This window comes from Aedes aegypti, chromosome 2 (genome assembly GCF_002204515.2).
Source record: "Aedes aegypti strain LVP_AGWG chromosome 2, AaegL5.0 Primary Assembly, whole genome shotgun sequence".
NCBI lineage: Eukaryota > Metazoa > Arthropoda > Insecta > Diptera > Culicidae > Aedes > Aedes aegypti.
This window is the reverse complement of record NC_035108.1, coordinates 389,133,064-389,150,698: the sequence shown is the minus strand read 5'-3', so window position 1 is coordinate 389,150,698 and position 17,635 is coordinate 389,133,064. Positions and strand designations below refer to the sequence as shown.

Below are 17,635 nucleotides of genomic sequence, written 5' to 3'. Positions count from 1 at the left end.
ATGCACACAAGCTTTTTTTTTCTCAGTACGACGGATTGAACTTTGTTTACATTCTTAATTATACGCGGCGGTTGAGAAAATTTCGTAAAATTTGGTGATTTATTGAAGTTTTACGGCGTGTGATTGGAATGAAATCCTTCAGTGAAGAAGTACGAAGGTTTTCCATAGTGAAAATAAGTGCCCGGCGAAGTAAGTCACCCACGGGGGCGGGAAGAAACTTGTGTTGGAAAGTGGTGTGGCTCAGTCGATCGCTAAGCATTTCTCCCAAATCGTGTTCGTCCATGCGATTTCGGTGAAAAAGTGCAAAGTGGATGATTGAACTGAAGTTATTTACCAAAATACAGTAGTTTTATTGCATTTTTGGTGTACAAGTGTACAAACCATAACAGCTTTCACAAAATTACACTTGGATAATGAATCTATGTTGCAGGTAAGTTTGAATATCCACCGTAGTGGAACATTTAAAGTTTGATACGACGAATAGTAGCGCTTGCGACGAAGAAGAACAAAACCCTACCAGAAGTAGAGTTACTGTGCACGTGCTTTAGCCTTAAGTACAGGAGCCTCATTGCTTGCAAGCGCACGGGAGCGCTGTACCTACATTGTGAGACCTTTTTTGGTGCGCCTCATTTTTTTGAGATGTGTCTCACTGCGGTCTCATGTGCTCCGTCACATGTGCTTTTTAAAATTCAGCACAATAATTGAAGTGATTACAAAAGTTTTCAACGAGGATCGAAATTGTAACTCTTGGATCGCGAGTTTTCGACCATATCATGTAAGCCATCTAGACACCTGCATATCGAGGCGAAAATAGCTGTAGAGGCTATTCGTTACTAAGCAGTTGTTTCACAACTTGGATACCGATGGCGAGCCGTAGCGCCGAACAGCGCATGAGACGAGTCTCCCCGAGAGCACATCACAGAATTTTCGTGATCCTCCTTCTAGCGCAGCACACTAGGATTCCGATGAGCTGAGAGACGGTTTGGTTGGAGGCTCGTCAGTACATTTCTGTGCTCCTGAGAAATATGTACCGTTTTGTCTCAAATTCCGAACAGACTCATATTCCGAACACTCGGTTTTTGTATGGTGACTTGGTTGAAATGTTTCGCTGAAATGTGTCACTAAATAACAAGGAAATGGCAGTCAATTGCAGTTCAATTTGACAGTCTCCAATATAATTTATACCGCAGGAGTAGTGATGATTCTCTAGTTTGAGACCAATAGAACAAGCTCAGATTAATTTATTTGCCAAATTATTCATTTGAATACGATTTATTCGTGCTGTTCGGAATTTGAATCAGGGTGTTCGGAATATGAGACAGAACGAACACAGTGTTCGGCATTTGAGTCAAAATGTTGTTCCATACTTTTACGTGAAAACAATACTTAAACTAATAAAATCAACATAATTATTGGTACACCCAACAGCTAACAGGTAGACTTTGCGATGAAATTAAAATTTGCACAAATATCAGCTAATTTATGCCAATCAGATGCATTTGAAGTCCCTGTTGGCCTTAAGTGTTCGGAATATGAGTCAAAACGGTAACTCTATATGGGATAAGTAAATCAAATTTTATTATCATGTATTAGTGTACTGATTATGTGAATTTCAATATATTTTTATATCCTAAAATATTGTTTTTCTTCAATTTTCTTTTATTCCTAGCTTACATGAGCCGATTCATGTTATAAAACGTTTGACTTTCACTGTGCGCCCTGTTTTAAAGTTTCCCACTAGAGAGAGCTAGTCAGCATCAACCTACACTCAGAAATAAAAATAGTCACAGAATGGCTAAAGTTTATGCATTAATGACTATTTTCTATCTGCTGTGATTTTCTACACTAAATGTCATTTCGCCTGGGTTGAAGCTTAGCGATGCTTCAACCCAGGCGAATCGACAAATATTAATAAAATTCCCTGTAGAATGAAAGAGAGTCATAAATTACTAAAATTTTAATAATTCTGTGACTACCCGTGTTTCTGAGTGTACGAGACATAGTAAAAGTCAAAAGAACAAAAGAATTTATGACACGTACAGAGGCTCATTTGTCAAACATGCCATTGCAAATTTTGATTAATCTTTCTAGCAATGAAAATGTAATTCTGGTATAATTGCAAAGAAAGTTTTTTTAAGTAGAATTTTTTTTTCTGAGCTGAAATGGATTACTGCAGATTATACAAATCTTTCTGCAACTTATCGTACCTACTTGAATAGACCATATCAATTGATCAAACAGATAAATCAAATATATTTACAAACTTAACGAAAAGATTTTAGTTTTTCAAGCAAATGTACATGTAATGAATGTATTTAAACCAGAAGTTTCTTTTGAAAATAGCTTCAGGAATAATCATACAACATTTGCGTATAAGTCATATGTATAAAAAGACACAATATCTGTTCAAGATTGTGGTTTCCGTTAATAAATTTGTTCAAATTAGAGTAAACCATTGTTTTTAAACTCTACATATTATTTTGATAGTTTAAAAAATATATGTATACACTATAAAAATACACAACAAAGCATTATTAATACGAATGTATGTATTAACATTCCTATTATTGATTGTGTCATCATATTTGTATCATAGTTGTTTTGAGAATAGATAAAGTTTACACTGGTGATCTCTTTGGTGGGGCAAGTGGATCATTTGGCGCAAATTTTTCGATTCTAGCGTACTCAATCTACAACAATCAGAGAAATCTCATTATAATACGATTAGAAGTATTTTAGTTCCACAATCGTTAGCCATAGGGAAAAGTTTGTTTACATTATTCACGTAAGTTTATCAAGAAGATGAAGTGAACGAACTCATAATTTTCCTGTATCTACTTGACCCACGATAGCTTACCTATTTCAATTGTCCTCTGAATCGTTTATAACGAACCACAATCACTGAACAAAACGAATTACTAGAAGTATTTTTTTTTTTTTTGACAAACTCATGGAATAGTAAAAAATAATATTTTAGGTTGTAGATAACATTATGATTTATTTCTTAAAAGAATTATAGATAAATTTCAGAATGTTCACAAAACAACCTGTATTGCTTGTTGTTTGAATTTGAAAAGCTGATTTTGAGTTTAATTTCTTTATCGTCAGATCTGGAAAATAGTGACTTTAGTGATCAATGTATTTTAAGAAACTGGTGTAAAAATAACAAGGATGTCATATAATAAATTAAACTATCCAGACAGGGAGGCATATGGTGGTAGACTAACATTGTAGTTCAGCCACATTCAGTTCAAGTATGGTGCAAAATACATATCGACTTGAATCTTTTTGCCGGTAGATCTTTAAATTTTAGCTCAGCAATTTGAATTTGAGTATGCTCCGTACCTGGCTCAGATAGCCGTAGCGGTAAACGCGTAACCGGTTGGAACGTAACGGCAGAAATAGTAAGAAGAAGTAGAAGCTCCGTGGTCTACAGATTGAACTTCGAACCTTGTAACCGATCGCGTAACTAAGTACATTGAAAAACGATTAAACTTCGATGGCATTTGGTTGCCACAGCATTTCATTGACAGAGCATTCAATTTCAATGAAATAAAACTTATCGTACTCCTGTGGACCATGCCAGGGTATGCTGCGTAAGATACAGGTGCACACAGCACAACAAACATAACATGCCATTTGTTATTAGTGACACATGCGTGACTATGACCTTATAACGATTTGCATACTTGTCTCAAGAAGGACGAGTCGCGACTACAGTCAAAACAGTGATTATATATTTTATATGTGTTATGGCAGGTGTGAACCTTACGTAAACTATTTATGTAAATATTTTATTTCTTCGCATAGATTGTGATATCATCAGATGTGTTATAAAGTTTAAGATACTGGAGACTATCTATTGAACGTTTGCTAGTTGTTCTGCAACAAATAATTGGAACAATTGAAATAATATTCTTTGACGGTACATTACGCTAGAAAAACGTTAATTTGATATTCCCATTTCTAATGCACACAATGAGAAAGGAACGGCACTTGAAATTACTCTCATGTTCTCTAGTAACCAATCAAAGACAGAGAAGTACATTTTCCATTAAATTCGCAAGACTTTTGATCAAGCAACCTCACTATGGGTTGTTTGTAATACAATACGCCCCAAATCACCCACTCCTTCTTCTCCTTTTAATTGTGACGCACTTTGATTGAATGGAGATAGCCCCTGGACATGTGGTTATGATTTGACGTGCAAATGAAAGGGCTAAAGAGCAATGCTAGAACTTTGTAAGAATTACCTACACACCATTCACTGGTGCGCCTTAGGTTCTAGGAAAATGGAAACTCTTTAACAAAGGTAGAATGAGTGTCAGTTTTCTAGAAGAATAATCGAATGCTTACACTGGTAGCAATACTCCGTGACGAGTTCAAGTGAATCATTATACTGAGATTTGCTGAGAATTTGCTTGTCTTCAATCGAAGGGAAATTTAATCCAATGCTAAGAAGATGGTATACCATCTTCAGACAAATTTGCCAGCTTATTCTACCAAGATGAGCGAAAATGAAAACTTGTGATGGGGCACTGAAGTCGGCCTTACAGTTGAGGTCGAAATACGCATATCTATCAAAGGCTACAAATTCTAGTTGGAATTTATTTATGTACCTAGCTGCATTTTTATGTACCTAGCTGCATTCTTGAATCTTTCACCAATTTCGGTCAAATAATCTGTGCATTTGCTAAATATTTAAATCCAAAAGTTAAGAAAGTAACACTTTTCGATTAATTTCTTACTTTTATCATCTGCAAACGCATAAGTTGTTTTATCCGTCCAAGAAGTGAGTTTGATGAATATGAAATGAATATGGATGAACTGATGTAAACATCAGGCCACTTTTATAGCAACCTGGTTTATATGCTAAACTAACCGAACAATCACTCTGCAAACCGGGTGTTTCTTCGGATAAGTTGGTGTATATGCTCATGTCAATCCGTTTTCTTTTTAAAGTTCAAATATTTCAGAACAAATAAGCGCTGTTCGCATGTCCAACGAGTTTATCATTAGGTAAAGAAAGCACATGAAGACAAAATGCGTTTTGGTCGTATTGGCACTAACGTCGACTATGCGAATGAGGGCAGTATAAAGCTCAAAGATTTACTCATATGGAAATGTTGTAAGAAAGTTCTGAGGTTTTTTTATAGAGGCAATATGTGAAAGTCTAATTGCACATTTAAAATATCTTGAAGTTAACATGTACACGACGAACACGTATCAAATGAACAAATTGAAATTGATACTGTGAAAAGAAACCACGTGCTCCTGTGGGGATCGAACACACGACTCCCCCCTAAGTTGCGGAGCCCCTTGAGAGACCCCGACGCTCGTTCCACGACGTTCCATTTCACATTACCCCGTTTCATGAGCTAAACGACGTTTGAACCATTTTTAATCTGAACAATGTGCAAATTATCGAGGTACAAATAAAAAAGTGTTCAGATTAAATGTGGTCAAACCAACGGAGGTACCCAGTTCATGTAAACTGCAAAAACCTTACAACAGCATATGAAAGTCTCCCTACAGAAATTTTGTAAGGAATTCCTGTAGATATCCTTGCGGTATCACCAGATGTGTTATAGACTCTACATAAATACTAAGCAAAAAAAAAACTCTGTATGATTTAGAAAAATGGCTTTTAAAAGAACTCCTGTAAAAAATGTGGGATCCATGCTATAGTGAGATCTGTTGAAGAGCTAGTCCGCTAAGACCACGCAGATCCTAGCGAGGCTAGCCCGTCCACATCCGATTGCAAATCATAAAGAAATACAATACAGTAGATGTTTCCTTCAACTGGGCAGCTACTGACTGATACCTCAATCAGCAGCTGCAACCAGGTATACCTTTACAATTCAACATTCTATACAAATATCATACCTCTCTCAACGAATCTTCCACACTTTTACCTGCGACGACGCATGCTTCTCAACCGACTCGAAAAATATTTTAATATTTATAAATGTTTGAATAAAAAAATCTCTGGATCCCTGAAAAATCCATACAAGGAGTCCTGAGAAAACTCCGGGAGGAATGGTTGAGGTTGCTGTGTAGAATTTCGAAGTACAGTCACCCCACACAGTTGAATCACCCACAATTTATGAATCAGCTGATTTTGAAAAGCAAAATTATAATGAAATTAATTACAAAACATTACAGAAACATTTTAGCTGTTAAGCTACACAATGTGTGTAACCATTTCAATGCTTTAAATCGCGATAAAAAGTCTCTTGATTTCGGTATAAACCAATTAAATTAATGAATTTTGTTTACTGCCAATGAGGATGTATTTTTTGTCAATTTCGGTAGAAGCACGCCTGTAGACGGCTATTTTGCAGCGACGTTTTAAAAGATTAATACAAAGATATTTGTAGGAGAATGAGTTACATACAACATTTGCAGATTAAATAAACATGGTTATACGATACAAATGTGAAATATGAGATATTTGTCTGAGATTTTTGCGTGAAATACTTGATTCATAAAATGTGGGAAATAAACACGCATGTCACAATTTTCGAATCAGCGTGCAAACTGCTAGAACTTGATGAATTTTAAATGTTATACCCATCTATAATCAATTTTCAAAATCAGATTTTGAGATGGGAGTTCAAAAAGTACATGACTTGGCTATGGGGTCGTTCATAAATCACAAATATCCGACAAAGTAGTACAATTCCGTAAAGTTGAATATATTGTTATAGTCAAGTCTGGAAGAAATGAAACAGAAACAGTGTCATTGAAAAGGATTTCTGAAGAATTTATAGCGTACATGATATGCGCCTTGGGGTCCAGATAGCCGTAGCGGTAAACGCGCAGCTATTCAGCAAGACCAAGCTGAGGGTCATGGGTTCGAATCCCACTGGTCGAGGATCTTTTCGGGTTGGAAATTTTCTCGACTTCCCAGGGCATAGAGTATCTTCGTACCTGCCACACGATATACGCATGCAAAAATGGTCATTGGCATAGTAAGCTCTCAGTTAATAACTGTGGAAGTGATCATAAGAACACTAAGCTGAGAAGCAGGCTCTGTCCCAGTAGGCCTCCTTTTTCTTATTTTTTCTGGCGTTATGTCCCAACTGGCAAATAGCCTGCTTCTCAAATGATTATTAACTAATTTCTATTTTCTAATTGATCATTGATCAACAGTTGTCGTTTTTCCAACTCGAAAACATCCTAGACCGGCGGAATTCAAACGCACGACCCTCAGCATGGTCATGATGAATTGCTACGGCTATTGGGCTTCCGGGTGCTTCCTGATCTTATTTGCTTCTGCAGAAGGACCATAACTAACCAGTTAAAAAAGCGCCAGTCTGCATCCCTCCTGTTTCGTATTGATATCAGATGTATGTCATAACTTTTTGCGATCGCATTTGTTGCACGTAAGGTGATTAAGGGCATAATGAACACACGGGTCGATATTGACACCCCCTTATTCTCCAAGAATATGCATTGTTTATTAAATTTTCATACAATTTGTGAAATCTGTATTGTATATGAACTGTTTGACGATAAAAAAGATTATGTTTTGCTTCATTTGTCCTCTCCAATTCGATTTATTTTTTTTTTCTTAGTTTCAAATAAAACAAACATCGCTTGAAATACTGACCAACTTCCTTCCTTAGCCGAGTGGTTGGAGTCCGCGACTACAAAGCAAAGCCATGCTGAAGGTGTCTGGGTTCGATTCCCGGTCGGTCCAGGATCTTTTCTTAATGGAAATTTCCTTGACTTCCCTGGGAGTATCATCGTACCTGCCACACGATATACGAATAGAAAATTGCATCTTATGCAAAGAAAACTCTCAGGTAATAACAGTGCAAGTGCTCATTGAACACTAAGCTGAGAAGCAGGCTCTGTCCCAGTGAGGACGTTAATGCCAAGAAAAAGAAGAAGAAGGAGAAGACTGACCAACTTGACCAAAAGCAAACAAATCAGATCTCTAGGATAAGACTAAGATTAGCAAATTTGAACTTTAATTGCCAAATGGTTCAATTTCGAATCAAGTCATCATCATACATTTCCTGAGTTCTCGGAACTGGTTCCGGTCTTCCGCTGCATATCCCTTATGATGATGTCCTAGGCAGTGTTCTCATACACATATAGACTATTCAACATATATTGTAAAATAAATGAAAATAATCAGCTTATTCATAAATCGTGGTCATATTGATACATATTTGTGGACAGGTTTTTTGCCGATTCATAAAATGTGGTTTTAGACGATGTGCAAATAAGTGAAAATTTCCAGTATTATCAGCTATTCCAATGAGACAATGTGCATGAACTGTAAGTATATGCCCAACTTTACCATTTGGTGTTGAATGCACTGAAATATGTTGTTTATTTAGCTTGCTATATTTATTTGAATTTTCGCAAAGCCTTAATTGGTTCATAATTGTGGGACCAGTGTACTTTCATAAATGATGTCTAGAAGAATCGCAAGAATAATTCTCCAAATAGTCTTCAAAATATAAATATTTGAAGGAAATCTTGGAAGAGTTTGTGAAAGCATCCCTGGAGAGATAACTTGATGAATCCTAAAGATGAAGTATTACAAGGTAAGATCTACCAAACCAATCTCATCTTTTTTTCATTGTTCTGGTAGTTTTGGGCTTTGCAGTATTAAGTCCTCTGTACCAGCATCAGTCTTTTGATTCAACAATCAACAACTTAATAGGATCCTAAAGATAATTAAAATACTTGGAGCTTAGCCAAGGCTAAACTTGGCACAAGTGATAGAATGGGTTCTGGATCACTGAATATATTAACATTCCCGTAACGCGGGTAGATCACCTTTTCGAGGTGCGTTACGAGGTAAGATCTACCATGTTGTTGTACTCTTGTTGTATGTGTTCTTGTTAATACTGATAAGTTATGGTCGGAAGAGTATAAGAGAGTAACAAGTCACTAAGACCCACCTATTTGTCTTAGATGATGAGGAGGTCGAAGTGGAAAAATGAGTCAATCAGCATCTAAGGCTGGTCTCAATTCATAAGACAAGTTCTTTCCGAATTCAAGTGCTTATCTTTGGATATCTAAGGGTAAACGATTCCGATACAGTGGAGTAGGATTTGACAGCTGCTTTCGACAAATTAAATCACCGCATAGCCATTGCAAAGCTAGATAGGCTGGGAATCAACGGCAGCCTTTTGCAATGGTTTCAATCGTACCTGACCGGTCGTCATCTGTTCGTAGATTTGGGAGACTGCCAGTCGCCTACTTTTGCTGTCTCATCTGGAATCCCTCAGGAAAGTCACCTGGGACCTCTGTTGTTCCTGATTTACTTCAACGCTGTCAACCTGGTGATCAAAGGACCACGGCTTCCTTACGCAGATGACCTCAAACTCTTTCTTCGAATCCGCTCAACTGATGACTGCAGATTTCTTCAACTTCAGCTGAACGCTTTTGCTGACTGGTGCCATTTAAACCAGATAGATGTTAACCCTTTAAAATGCTCAGTGATATCGCTCTCACGCAAAAAAGAGTCAATTGTCCATATGTATGTCTTATTTGGTCAAGACATAGAGCGTGTTAACCAAATTAAGGACCTGGGAGTTAACTTGGATATCCAACTCTCCTTTAACCCAAGATCGGTCACATACGTGTACTGAGTACACGCACCTTGAAAAAAGCTCGCTTTTCATACACTGCTCGAGCGAGGTGGCACTGGCGATGGCTGAATGAGCGACCGCTCTTGAGTTAAGCAGCACATCTCGTTCGTCGTTGATAAAGCTTCCAATATTCTAGGACTTATCTTTAGAATTTCTAAGCATTTCTCGGATATCTACTGTCTTAAATCGCTCTACTGCTCCCTGTCTCGTTCCGTTTTATAGAGTATTGCTCGTTAGTTTGGACGCCTCACTACAACAATGGAGTTGAGAGAGTTAAATCCGTTCAAAGGAGATTTTTGAGATTTGCACTAAGAAGACTTCTTACAACTTATTCGCCTGGAACCCCTGTCCGTCCGAAGAGATACAGCTAGAGCTTTGTTTATTGCCGATATTCTGCAAGGACACATAGATTACCCTGTCCTGTTGGAGCAAGTCAACATAAATGTGCAACCCCGAGTCCTTCGGAATAACGTGACGCTGAGATTACCTCTTCAACGAACTAATTATAGCATGTTTGGCGCTATTTAAGGTCTGCAGAGGCTTTTCAATAGAGTTGCTGCTCTCTTTGTTTTCAACTTGTCTCGCCAACTACTTCGACGAAGATTCAGTTCGTTTTTTGATATATCGTAAGAATGACAATTTTGAATATGTTTAGTTTTAATATGACATCATTGAGGCTTTGAAGCCTGTTGGTGGTACAAGTAAATAAATAAATAAGTAGCAGACCTCCTACATTCTACAATTAGCTTCTTTTTTCAAGGAATCTAACTGCTTAATGCGATGAAACCTGTTCACAATTACAAAAAAAACCCGACTTTGAACCTTATTAGTAGAACCAATAATGTGATACGTTAGAGTACCGATACATGGTCAAATTCAATACCATTCAACCAGCTTAGTGGCCGAACCGCGTTTGAGAGTTTGATGGTGACAAATTGTTTTCTCCAAAAGGTTTAAATAGCGGTACCTTTTTCTAAAGAGACTCTATGCAAAATGGTGAAGAATGATAATTGTACAAAAACGACTAGGGAAAGTGTACCAGTTATGGCCATAGTGGTTCCCTATTTGGCCATATGCAAAATTTGAATAACTTTTACATTTTTAATCTTTTTGAATGTTTAAACATCAAGATTTATCCTTTATTTTACTGCTAAAACACAAATGATTTTTCAAAATGTGAAAGCATTCAAGATATCACGTATGGCGAAATAGGGAACCACTATGGCCATAACTGGTACACCTACCCTACTTCATTATTTCTCAATAGTAATGGAGTAGAACGACATGCACTAAACAAAAACCACGGGTATACCACAAAAGATCAAAAACTGGTCGCAGTGGTTCATCCTGAACAGAAACAGAAACTTTCCCAAGATTGGCCATTGACGTAATACTTAGTACTGTACGAAACTTCTCGTTTGAAATGCTTCTGATGCTAATAAGAAGCCCCGTTTTTTTTTTCGCAGTCTCCTGCCGATAATTTAATACCTGGACGAGGATGAGGCTAGGTTTCCGAAGCATGGCCAAAAATCAGTCCTAATATTTTGTATCTCTAAGAAAATGAATCGCTTATGATTAATAAGGGACACGCCTTCGTTGAGTTAATTCTCTGTGGAGGGTCTAAATAAAGGAACCTTTTCAACTTAATTATTCCTTCCGATTTTTCGAGGTTACTAGAACACACTTAATATACGAGTGGTGTCACAATTGATCTATAGACTGGTCGCATTGACTAATCCGAATAGGAATAAAAAAGGATGGAGAATATTTGACGAAATTTTTGCATTACGCCTGGTAAGATCTTTGATGGAAACCTGAATTAGATTCAGAGAATTCCCCATGAATTTTCTGGAGAAGAAATTATTTTTTAAATTAAGGACTTAGTAAAATCAAGTAGGTATATCAATTAACTTCCTATTTTAAGTTTCACGCCACTATATATGTCTAATTTTGATTCGAGAAAGTAATCTTTATGATATCAGAATAGAAGTTTCAGGTTTCTTTTTAATTTATTTTTGTTCTTGTTATAATGCTTGTCATATTAATAAAATACCAAAATGATATGAACGAAATGTTGAAATGTTTATTACGCATTCTCGTTGAAACAAATATTGTTTACAAATTTTAAAGAATAGTAAATGTCTTCTATTAATTTTTAAACTATTTCAGCATTACTAGATTTACACATTCTATTATTCACTGCTCTTTTTTTTTTTTTGTTAGAAAACAAACGACATATAAGATTCATTTTCATCAACGTTGTTGAACCAAACCAAGCTACAACAGGAAAATAAATTAATTTTGATCAGCTGCGATCGTATATGCGTAAATTGATTTTGTTTAAATATCTATTTATTTAATTTGTTTCTGTAAATTCTTGTCTAGTGATGGGTGTTGTCCAGAAACTTACATTTTATAATAGTTTCTCGTATCATAATAATAACTATTTTCATTACTTTGATCAGTTGTTGCTCTTGTTCTTCTTGTCCTATCGCACAACTACTGTTCCTTGTACTGCACCATGAAATCTATTGTTTACTGAATCAATTTTCTGTATCTATCCGCTAAGAGAAACGACCGCTGCCAAGACATTCTACAACTGAGTTATACGTATAGCAACAGTACAGTATTGAGGTGCACACACACATTTTTAACTCATGTCAAACGCATACTAATCTACAATATTGCTTATAAGCTTCAAGTCTCGTACTCTCTATTTGGTATAAGAGAAATAATATCCATCAATTGAAAAGTAAACTTGTCGGCTACGCCGCCCTAATCATACATTAGTACTTTGATGATGCTGTCCAGTACGCTCAAATCTGCCAGGATGTTCATATGGTCAGCGCCTGGAAATTCGCGCATATAAATTGGCTGCTTTTGTTGGCTACTCCAATGCCGACATGCTTCGAGGGAACGTCGATTGACGGTTCCATCACCGTCTCCGTAAACCAGTGTGGGTTTACCGGAGAAGTCGTACGATTTTTCGTAGTTTAGACTAAAACAGAATGCACGAATTGGAATAGATTTTAGATTAATCAATGTGACTGTGTGTATCTACCTTTCAACGGTGTTGAACCCTGAGCCAAACATACAATGCAGTTCCACACCTGGTGCGGTGAAATTGAGTGCATACTCCAAGCTGTCTTTTCTCATTTCCCAACCGTTGATGTAATCAAGATCCCTGCAAAAAACAGACACAAAATCATCGTTGACCATAGACGAATGTTCTTTGAATGTTAAGAACGTCTGATAAAACAAATGAGTACCATACTACTTACTGAAAGAATTCCTCCAACTGATCCATGGTGTAAGTTCTGGATAGAGACCTAACCATAACTTCATTTGGTTTCCACAGCAATGGGTTAGGCATCAGCCAAGCCAGTGATGGATTGGTAATCTGCTCTGCTCTCATTACCTTTCCGCTAAGTGCAAAAGCACCCAAATCGTCACCCACAGCAAAGCACTTCAAGGCTTTTACGCTTCCGCCCCAAGCACCCGCCAGGGAAATTACACGTCGAATGTACTGATCCTTCCACTGTTGAGTTTGCATTTGAAGAAACAATAACGTCATTGGACCACCCATGCTATGCACGATAAAGGTGATTGGGGTGTCATCGTTCAAGGTGTAAGTCTCCTCGACCAGGTGTTTCAGTTTGATGAACCACTCTTTGTTCTCATCTGTAAAATAAATGGAATGATACTGATAACTATGGTCTTCGATAATACAATGTTGCGGAAATTACTTGGTGCTTTCCGGAAGTCGTATGGCGCTCCCCGAATAGAGAGATCACGTTTGTAACCATTCTGCACCAATGCGTTGCCAATGTTCACAAAGTATGCCCCTTCACTGGCGTGGGACGGATCAATCCACTCGACGGTTTCCGACGAACCGAAGCCGGGTATGCGAGTCTCCACACCAGGTGCGTTCGAAGTTTTTCTCGTGGTACTATTGTATACCAAGCGTATGTTGTCGATCCAACAGTCGATGACAAATGGGACCAGGAGCTCTTTATTCAACCAAATGTTGAAATAGGTGCTCGAAGATTTCTGACAATAGAAATGGACCGAGTCTTTCTTGTTGATGATGGCGTCCATTTGGCTACCTCCGTCTCCGGGAACTGAAAATGTTGATGCAATATTATTTTCTTTGAATGTAAACCAAAAATCATCATGAGAATATGGTTTATATTACTACTGAATCTTCTAGCTATCAACTTGATTTTCTCTACAATTTTCTGAAAAAGATATTTTTAAAGGAAGGATGATTCACATCAACGAACATTCATTTTTTTCCAACGAACAGTTCGGATTGGGCATTCGACCACTCAGACAATGTAAAACTCTTGTATTGATATATTGAATATTGTAGATTTTGCAATAGTTTTCTTTGCGTAGGACTCACGCTAGATAAAAAAAAATAAATTCTAAACATTACATTGAGAGTATTTAAACCAAAAGTTACAAATATATAAGGAAATCAAACCCTCAAAACAATTATAGAAATCCGATTAAGATTCCAGTTTTAAAACCAAAGCACGAATATTCTGAATCATGGAAGAGCAGGAATTCTGAATGAGGCAGGAGCATTGTCTGGGTAAAAATCCGCGTTAGACTTTCCGAGGCGCCTTCTTTTATGGCAGAAGCGAACTGATAGCATTACGGAAGCTTCGAAATAGCGTCATTTGGTCGCATTATCTTATTAGGCTTCCACATTGAGCAAGTTCAATGGAAAAGAAGGCCAATAGCCATCGTACGAAGCTCGCCTGATGTGCCTTTATCAATCTGTTTATGAATAAAAGAACGTTTGTGATGTATATATTTTGTTTTGGCGTCATTGCCCTTCACTTGCTGTCGGCGTTTGTGTGGACCCACTGGACGTTAATACCGTTACTATTATGTACACACGTTTTCCTCGCCAGTTGTCGCAAGAACAACTGGACTTAGTTTGCAAAACAACGCAACCGGATTTAATTGAGTCACTAGTTACCTAGTAGTTAGCTAAATATTATTGATCAAACCTAGCTAATGAGTCATATATGCGTCGAATTGAGCCTATTGAGAATATTTAAAACATTTTCTAAGTGCGTAGAAAGATTATCAAAAACAGACAGAATCGTAAGATTGTAAACATGTTGCAAACGAAATTTAGTTTCAAATGAAATGAGACCTTAGAAACACAGAGACGGACAAAAAATTTAGACCACCTTGCTAAAACTTCTCATATTTGCTGATTTGTTATAGTTTTAACATATTGCCATCGGGATTTTCCGTCTATATTTTTATTTTACTATGCTATTTTACGAATTACGCTTTTTCAGAACATAACAATAGTAAAAACAAGCATATACATGATATGGAATATGTCGCATAAACCGAACAAGTAATATAATATGCAGTTACATATGCCTATCATGTGTAGTATCAAATAATACTCTTCCTTTATTTTGCAAAACTAATCAATAATCAGAACAGTGTCAAGGTCATCATCAATAATTATTCTAGAACACTCACCAAAAATTACCGGCGACAATCTCCGTTCGAAGCGTTCATCGTATCTCCGCCGCAGTTTCTTATGCAGATCCGTCACAAATTTCACGCCAGATCCGAAAATCGTGCCATAAGCGGTGGCCGCCACCATGAGCAGCAACAAAACCGAAATTAATCGCATTTTTTACGTAGTAATAATGTTCCACCGCCGATCAATGCTTTGTTCCTATTGTCCACACCACCCCTTGCAATTTCAATGTAATTTTACATCCACTCGTATCGACTGCTAAACACTGACTGATGGTCGTCGGATGGATTCGGCTCACAACAACACACATGCAATTTCTTTTGACAAACGCTTATCAAATAGATTTTGTCTGTATTACTTCCTCGTATGCAAATATGTTTGCGAATTCCGAAAACACTTTCACACACGATTGGTCTAACAAGAGGATCGCAAAGAAGAAAAGTCATTCATAAAAATAACGCACTAACAAGGTCAACTAGGATGACAATCTACTGATAACACTCTCTGCGTTTTTGTTTACAGACCAGACAAACTTTTACTACAAAATCTACTACAATCACCGTTATTGCACAGCAGCAGAGCGCGCAGAAATCTGCCGACTGTCATCATAAAGGAACGTCATCATCGCCCCGTTAGCCAATGTGCACCCTGTGACTGAAATTTTTATACACAGTAAGTAAATCGAAAATACTACCGGGTGCCCCCGTTGGTTTGACCACATTTAATCTGAACACTTTTTAATTTGTACCCCGCTAATTTGCACATCGTTCAGATTAAAAATGGTTCAAACGTCATTTAGCTCATGGAACGGAGTAAAGTGGAATGGAATGCTGTGGAACGAAACGCAGAATCAAAACAAAACAGTGAAAGGGGTAACCAGAAACACGTTTCTAGGGTGACTAGATGTTCAAATTAAAAATGAACCCCGATAGTTTGCATGAGGTACCGTTCAAATTAACGGGGGTGACATTTGAACACACGTAGACTAGCATACGCTCGTCATACACAGTTTGTTTTTGTTTTCCTCAAAGAAACTTGCACATGCTTTGCAGACTCATCAAAATGCATATGTAAATATTACCCAATTTGAAAAATTTAAACCCGGTTTCTGGGTGTTTTTCGAGACTGAGTGCATATTGTTTTCCTCTAAGGTTCACAACTACATCTACACTAGGGCACCCATACCATTAGGCGTAATAACCACTATTGATGAATAAAAGTGAGGTTAAATTTCGCAAAATCTATTATTATGGATCCGGCAGAAATAAGGACAACTTTTTTTTAATTTTTTTTTCTAAATCTCCAAGCGTCGCGACTAATATATTTGAATAGTATTGCGGCGCTCATTTAAAATCCACATCCAGCGGCGGCGGTAACGCGCAGAAGATATGCGCGCAATTCAATCGCAACGTCAAAATTCAAGTAGGCTTGGATTTTTTCATTCATCAATGACGCAAATGTTTCAAATTTACTAAATCTGAAACACTTGGTGATTTTCATTATCACTGCGACGGTATATCGACATTTTCAGATAATCGCATTACGTGGATTTATCTTGCAGAGCACAATATTGTGCTCTGCAAGATAAATCCACGTAATGCGATTATCTGAAAATGTCGATATACCGTCGCAGTGATAATGAAAATCACCAAGTGTTTCAGATTTAGTAAATTTGAAACATTTGCGTCATTGATGAATGAAAAAATCCAAGCCTACTTGAATTTTGACGTTGCGATTGAATTGCGCGCATATCTTCTGCGCGTTACCGCCGCCGCTGGATGTGGATTTTAAATGAGCGCCGCAATACGCTGTGTTCATAAACATCGTACGAATGCAGCGCCACACTTAAAAACTGATTTCAAAAAGCGGTGAGTTGAGGTGCGTCGCGAGTTTCACCGGCGTGATCCGGTTTGGTGGCGGCGCGACAATATGTAAACTTAAACTTGGCGTTCATCGAACAATTTGAATTGCGATGAAAATGTAAAAACAATGATTTTTATTAGAATCTTGACAAATTTTACATCAACTAGACGACTGCAAGTGAGGTCGCTGGGGAAGCAGGAGAGAAATGTCATTGAAAATGTTTGTTTACGTCATAAATTCAATTTTTCAACCCAAAAATTCGGTCATAATCAATAAATTATTGAACTATTTTCCACTGGCATAATCATTTTGATTTTGATTTTTGTTTTTGCGATACGCGTTATTCCACAACAAATTTAACCACTAACAAAGAATGCGGAAGTTTATAACTTTTGTTGCCAAACACCAATTTTCTAATTTTTATCCCACTAATCGTACATAAGCACTAACCGGATCTGTACATTTTCGAAGGACAAAAAAGTTTATCATGTTTTTCAATGCTCTCTGATCGTCTACAAAATAACTATTCCGAGAAAAACTGCAATATTATGTGTGCTCCTTCCCATACTGCAAACGGTGCGTTCTCAACCCAATCTCTTTTTCGACGGTTCTCCCAAAGACAAATTAAAGACCTCCA

General features: G+C 37.3%; 1 protein-coding gene across 1 annotated transcript; it reads right to left on the bottom strand.

Moving 5' to 3' along the window:
• Positions 1-11,775: 11,775 nt before the first annotated feature.
• Positions 11,776-15,787, bottom strand: LOC5577432 (group XV phospholipase A2). Its single transcript, XM_001663302.2, has 5 exons — positions 15,132-15,787; positions 13,364-13,738; positions 12,899-13,298; positions 12,679-12,801; positions 11,776-12,615 (listed from the first exon to the last, which is right to left on the bottom strand). Exons 1-5 carry the CDS (start codon positions 15,286-15,288, stop codon positions 12,393-12,395), a joined length of 1,278 nt encoding a protein of 425 aa, XP_001663352.2. The 5' UTR covers positions 15,289-15,787; the 3' UTR covers positions 11,776-12,392.
• Between the last annotated feature and the right edge of the window lie 1,848 nt (positions 15,788-17,635).

Excerpts from the sequence above, each read along its gene's own strand:
- LOC5577432 (XM_001663302.2), bottom strand. The coding sequence starts at position 15,288 with ATGCGATTAATTTCGGTTTTGTTGCTGCTCATGGTGGCGGCCACCGCT. Across the intron at positions 13,299-13,363 it reads CGACTTCCGGAAAGCACCAA|ATGAGAACAAAGAGTGGTTC; the intron begins GTAATTTCCGCA and ends TTTATTTTACAG. Across the intron at positions 12,802-12,898 it reads CAGTTGGAGGAATTCTTTCA|GGATCTTGATTACATCAACG; the intron begins GTAAGTAGTATG and ends TGTTTTTTGCAG.